Source organism: Atta colombica, unplaced genomic scaffold, assembly GCF_001594045.1.
Source record: "Atta colombica isolate Treedump-2 unplaced genomic scaffold, Acol1.0 scaffold164, whole genome shotgun sequence".
Lineage (NCBI taxonomy): Eukaryota > Metazoa > Arthropoda > Insecta > Hymenoptera > Formicidae > Atta > Atta colombica.
Window position 1 is genome coordinate 680,621 of NW_017259255.1, and position 5,395 is coordinate 686,015.

The 5,395-nt window shown below is 30.1% G+C and overlaps 2 protein-coding genes and 1 pseudogene across 2 annotated transcripts in view; 1 reads left to right on the forward strand and 2 right to left on the reverse strand.

Annotated features, from left to right (window-relative positions):
- The window catches only part of LOC108686153, a 1,830-nt gene extending 1,105 nt beyond the window's left edge, over positions 1–725 (reverse strand). Inside the window, exon 1 of the mRNA XM_018191285.1 lies at positions 632–725. The gene's annotated coding sequence lies outside the window, so the exon portion shown is untranslated. The remainder of the gene's footprint in view (positions 1–631) is intronic.
- LOC108686080 lies at positions 52–1,833 on the forward strand (annotated as a pseudogene).
- A 306-nt stretch (positions 1,834–2,139) lies between these two features.
- Positions 2,140–5,395, reverse strand: part of LOC108686081 (allantoinase) — a 33,394-nt gene continuing 30,138 nt past the window's right edge. Inside the window, exons 5-12 of the mRNA XM_018191161.1 lie at positions 3,750–3,896; positions 3,625–3,667; positions 3,463–3,559; positions 3,193–3,379; positions 2,790–2,922; positions 2,498–2,670; positions 2,373–2,405; positions 2,140–2,292 (exon numbers count right to left, since the gene is read on the reverse strand). Of these exons, the coding sequence (XP_018046650.1) occupies positions 2,140–2,292; positions 2,373–2,405; positions 2,498–2,670; positions 2,790–2,922; positions 3,193–3,379; positions 3,463–3,559; positions 3,625–3,667; positions 3,750–3,896 (966 nt within the window). The remainder of the gene's footprint in view (positions 2,293–2,372; positions 2,406–2,497; positions 2,671–2,789; positions 2,923–3,192; positions 3,380–3,462; positions 3,560–3,624; positions 3,668–3,749; positions 3,897–5,395) is intronic.

Sequence of the window (5,395 nt, forward strand, 5' to 3'; positions counted from 1 at the left end):
GAAGCAATTTAAATGTTACATCAAAATAAAATATAGCCATTGTGTAAAATACAGAGGAATGAGATGCTCAGTTATTGGCGAGAGTTTCGTGTGCAATGGTATATGTCCAAAGAGCATTGGTCCGATCTCTCCTTAATGATCGAGGTCGTGAAATTGGAGCAACATTTATGGAGAAGTTTTTATTGCGTAAAATAAAAAGTTGTCGATATAATGACGAAACTGTGTGTGTGTGTGTGTGTGTGTGTGTGCGTGTGTGTGTGTGTGTGTGTGTGTGTGTATGTATGATGGAAATATTATTTTTAGAAATATAGAAATTTTCGCATGTAGTGTGTATTACGTAATACTAATATATATTGTGAAACTAATATTTCTGATTGATAATTTGAACAAACGTGTAAATATTAAATGATAAGATGCGACACGTTAAAATTTTCTACATTTATCTTCTTTCTTCTCTCTGAAACATGTGTATATTATATTTCGCACTTTAAGCACAAAATGTTTAAAAAGACAATTGAGATTGCAAATTGTAATTGAGTAACAAAGTACGTATAATACACAAATTTGATCGAAAATAAAATTCACTTTTTCTTGTATAAGGTAGATTCTTTACTACGTAGATTATACTCACGTTGAAAATACGTTTCACAATTGGCTACTCCGAAATGAAACTAAGCGCGCTGCAACGTAGGTTGCTTTTATACCGCAGATGTGTGGTGGCTAAAGAGCGGTGAGAATGCCACTCCTCCTCAAGGAAGATTTACCATTCAGTATGCTTCAAACTGTATGAATGCTCGTTATATATTGCGTGTATTTCATGAATGAAAAAAAGTCTTTAAAATTATAAAAATTACATAACAAAAGAAAAAAATTAAAAGGGAAAAAACAAAAATAACGTAAAGAAAATATATTCATAATCATAGATATTTTCACGTATATTTTTATCAATATTTTCATTCATATGCAAATGTCAGATAAAAGCGATGTAGAAGTATTTTTATGTTTACGTTTTAAATACTTGTATCTCGGTATATCCTTTCGAAAATATGTTATATATATTTATAATAATTTTTTATTAATGTTTCATGTCATAAAAAGTTCTACTATTTATGATTAGAGTAAATGTTGAGAAACAGTTAGCGTTAAAAATTGTAACGATCGACGCAAATTTTTCGAGCCATTTCACTCTCACATTCTGCACATTCTCGAAGAACATCGTGCGACCTGCTGTGTATCGGTGTCCTATTGACCAATATTCGACAAGATTTGCTGTTACCTGTATTGGCCGAAGAATTTCACTTTTATATGTATGTGTGTGCGCGCGCACACACGCGTATGCGCGCGCGCGCACACACACACACACACACACACACACACACACGCACGCACGTGTATTGTTATGTACATATATATAAAATTCAAGAAATATATATTTTAAATCAGAGATTGGGATTTAGTTGCACATTTCAGCCGATTTTCAGCTTTCCTGCCCCTTTTTTCACCAATAAATTAATAAATGATAAATAAATATATTAGTAAAAAAAGAACATATTATGTTGTTCTTACTCTTCAGTTGAAAAACGAGTATTGAAAACGAACAATCCATTCAAAAATACTCATAGCGGAAAAACAAGTATTGAAAACAATTCATTAAAAAATATTCATGATTATATTCTCGTATACGTTTATCATTCATCAACGGAAAAACGAGTGTTAGAAATGGGCAATTTCCTTAAAAATATTCATATGCATACTCGTATATACTCGTTATTGTACCTTCATTGCGAGTGCAAGAAACAGGCAAAAAACAGATTAAAAATGAGGATTCGCTAGGTGCAAAAATGATAAAAAATTTTTATCTTTGGAAAAATTGCAAAACCAATTGTATAAATCGTTATAGATCGACATAATTAATTTCCCTCTACTGTTAATATTTAATAATTTGTTTATACGAATTAGTTGCAAAATTGATTTTTATAATGTATTTTTTATGCATCAGAAATGCTTTTCATATTTCCATCCTATTTCTAGTTGTTCTTTTACTAATTTTTACTAATTTTGCCATAGTCTTGATGGATTAAAACTTTAATTAAAAGTAAAAACGAAAAAATCCATAAAGATTTGTGAGCGAAATGAAGTTTACTGAGTTTCTATCGTTTGCAAAATATTTGCACTTAACAGTAATTTCCCTAAAGGTTTATCACAAATCTTTCCCTCCTTAAAAACAAATCGTCCCCTAAGGACAGTTGCGATTACTTTTCCAAATAGAATCTTTCCTTGATACGGTGTCAGCTGTAAAAGTAAACATTTTTGGAGACTTGGTGAGATTTTTAGTTCCTATTTTAATCAGTATAACTTATGTATTTACTTACTTTGTTCTTGTGATAAATGTCGTTTGCCTCGATCTGCGAAAATATAATAATTTTTTGATGATACTCGCGCAGTGCATGCTATGTATTTTTCTAAATTAAAATAACGTATATACAACAGAACTGACCTTAATAGATTCCTCTGGATCCCAAATAACAAAATCCGCATCCTTTCCAACTGATAAATCACCTTTACGGTTTTCGAGACCGCACAATTTTGCAGGTTGACTACTTAACAGCTTCGAAACATTAAAAAATGATATGCCTCTCATTCTCGCGGCTGTCCATATTAATGATAACCCTATTTGTATTTTTGAAGACATTATTATTTATTTTTCCCTTTCTCTCTCCCTTTTTCCATCCTATAATATTTTTATTTTATGCTTTCTACTTTCTGATAAATTTTATATAAATGTATACCGAATTGCAACGAAGAGATTCCACCCCAAGCAGTCAAAAAATTTCCGGAAGTTTTTAATTCTGGCACACAGGGAGAATGATCCGAAACAATCATATCTAACGTCCCGTTTTTAACACCATGCCACAATTGTTCCTATAAACATTTATATAAAATTGACTTATCACGAATAATTTTATCAAATAAGTTTAAATCTGATATTAAATATAGAAATCACTCGTGAAAGCTTAAAAATTTATTCAATTAAAATATTTTTGCATGTTATATATTGATAGATAATGACAAATTTTTTCAAATAATATTGTTTTGAAACATCTGATCATGGAAGATACAGACATGATAATTGAAATTAGATAAGAAAAAAAATACAAGCAAAAAAGCTTAATATCTATAATATTTATTTACTCGATTACTATTTTTCCTGATCGGCGGGCAACATTTAAATTCAGTTAAACCTGCTGGAATCTCTTCCGCGGCTAATACCAGATAGTGATAGCACGTTTCCACGGTTAAAGGTGCACCACGAGTTTTGGTATCCTTTATCAATGTCAAACATTCCGCGCTTGATAAATGCACTATGTGGCATCGAAAGCTTGAGAATTTTATTTAAACATTATTTTTACACAGAACAACACCAAAATATCAAAAGCAAATTTCTCTTTCTCTTTGACTTACTTATATTTCATGCACCAATCACAAATTAATTTTACGGCATCAAGTTCCATGATATCAGGTCGAGTATGCAAGAAAGTATCATACAACTCTGGATCATCTAAAAATATGCAATATAAAAAAATTGATTCTGCAAAAACTTAAATGTGTTATACTCGTATGTACTTTTTGAATTCATTTTCTCATCTCGCTCGAATTCTGCGTGAAACTGCAAACACATTTGCGATTAATCGTCGCGAATAGATTTATAATAACGAGAATGTAAGTGCAATACGTGATGCAATAGATACCGCCAGCACAGTCTTTGTAGGTAATAATTCTAAAATAGTTTTCTTTACATCATCCACAGAGACATGTGGAAATTCATCGACTCCGCTCGGACATAAGAAACACTTAAAACCGACTATACCTGCGTCTATTAACGATCGCAACTCGTGCTAAAAATTGCAAAAGAAAAGAAAGAGATTAGTCACATAAAAATATCGCTCAGAACACTTCTTTTTTTTATAGTTTTATTATTCTCTCTCCGTATAATATACTCTCTCTCTCTCTCAATTATTACCTGTCCATTCAATATATATATATACTTTGTCACGTTTATGCTTATTGTTACTATACGTAAATGAGACTGTACTTATTTACTATAACACATTTCATGCTAAAACGTATAATTAAAATATGGGTTATCAAAAAATGCATTATCATTCACTTTATATTCCTTTATTCATAATCTCTTTAATCCTCCAATCAATCTCTTATAAAACCAAGATATTATGAGGTGTACATACATGAGACGAGAATAAGGGTTGGAATTGAACTCAGAACGCGTCGACTGAATCAATCACTCTCATGTCATTCCGTAATTTTATATCAGTATTTGTGACGGTAACAACTAATGAATAAAATAAACTAATGAATAAAATAACAAGACCAAATGTTCATTCTCATTCTCATAAATACTTGCATGTCACTGTTAAAGTATAATGCAATGTTATTATTTTGTATATGTAAATGTTCAACCAGAAAAACTCAAGTGCTTTTTGAAATATAAGAATGGGGAATGGAAGAATGGCAGTTCAGTTTTTAAAATACATAGTTATTATATATCACTATGATAGCTAGATCATATGCTAACGATTTTTGACAACCTACAATTTCATACTACTGGAAACTTGGTCTTGAAAAAAATGATGACACATATGCGTGTGTCATTCGTATCGTAGCACTCAAATAGCAATATCATGCTAGTGCATGTTCTACGAGAGTATAATGTCAATAAAATATTATTATCATACTTGGGTCTTTGGCCATTACAAAATAAATTCATAAGAAGAGTATTACCGATTTCATATCTTGTAATTCACATGAGTTCGTTTCCTTTTGAGGTAATAATGCGTCAATACGTTTTCGTTTACATGAATTCCCCCAGGAAAAAATAGCCCATGTGTGTATAATCATATATACATATATAAGGTATCATACATAAATATGTACAATGTGCTCATATAGATGCAATTAGATATAAATATATATAATTATATATACCGAAAAGGTTATATATACTTATATATATACTTGAAAGCTATAATTAATCCAGTTTTATTGTTAAAATAAATTTTATTGCTTAATATCACACGTGACGAATGATAATAAAATTATGATAAAAAAACTAAAAAAAAAATTTATCATGGTTAATACAAATAGTTATCCTTCTAAATATACTATATAATGGCTAATACAAATAGTTACCATTCTAAAGCATATCCATACTTAACGTTGCTTAACTTACGTGAATGTGGTAACGGGTACTTCGTGACATTTCAATACTGAATTTGAATACTGAATGCTAATAAAGATAATGCTAATAAAAATAATGCTAATAATAAATTAGTTCAATAGGTTTATATAATTATATATAATCTTATAGACATATATA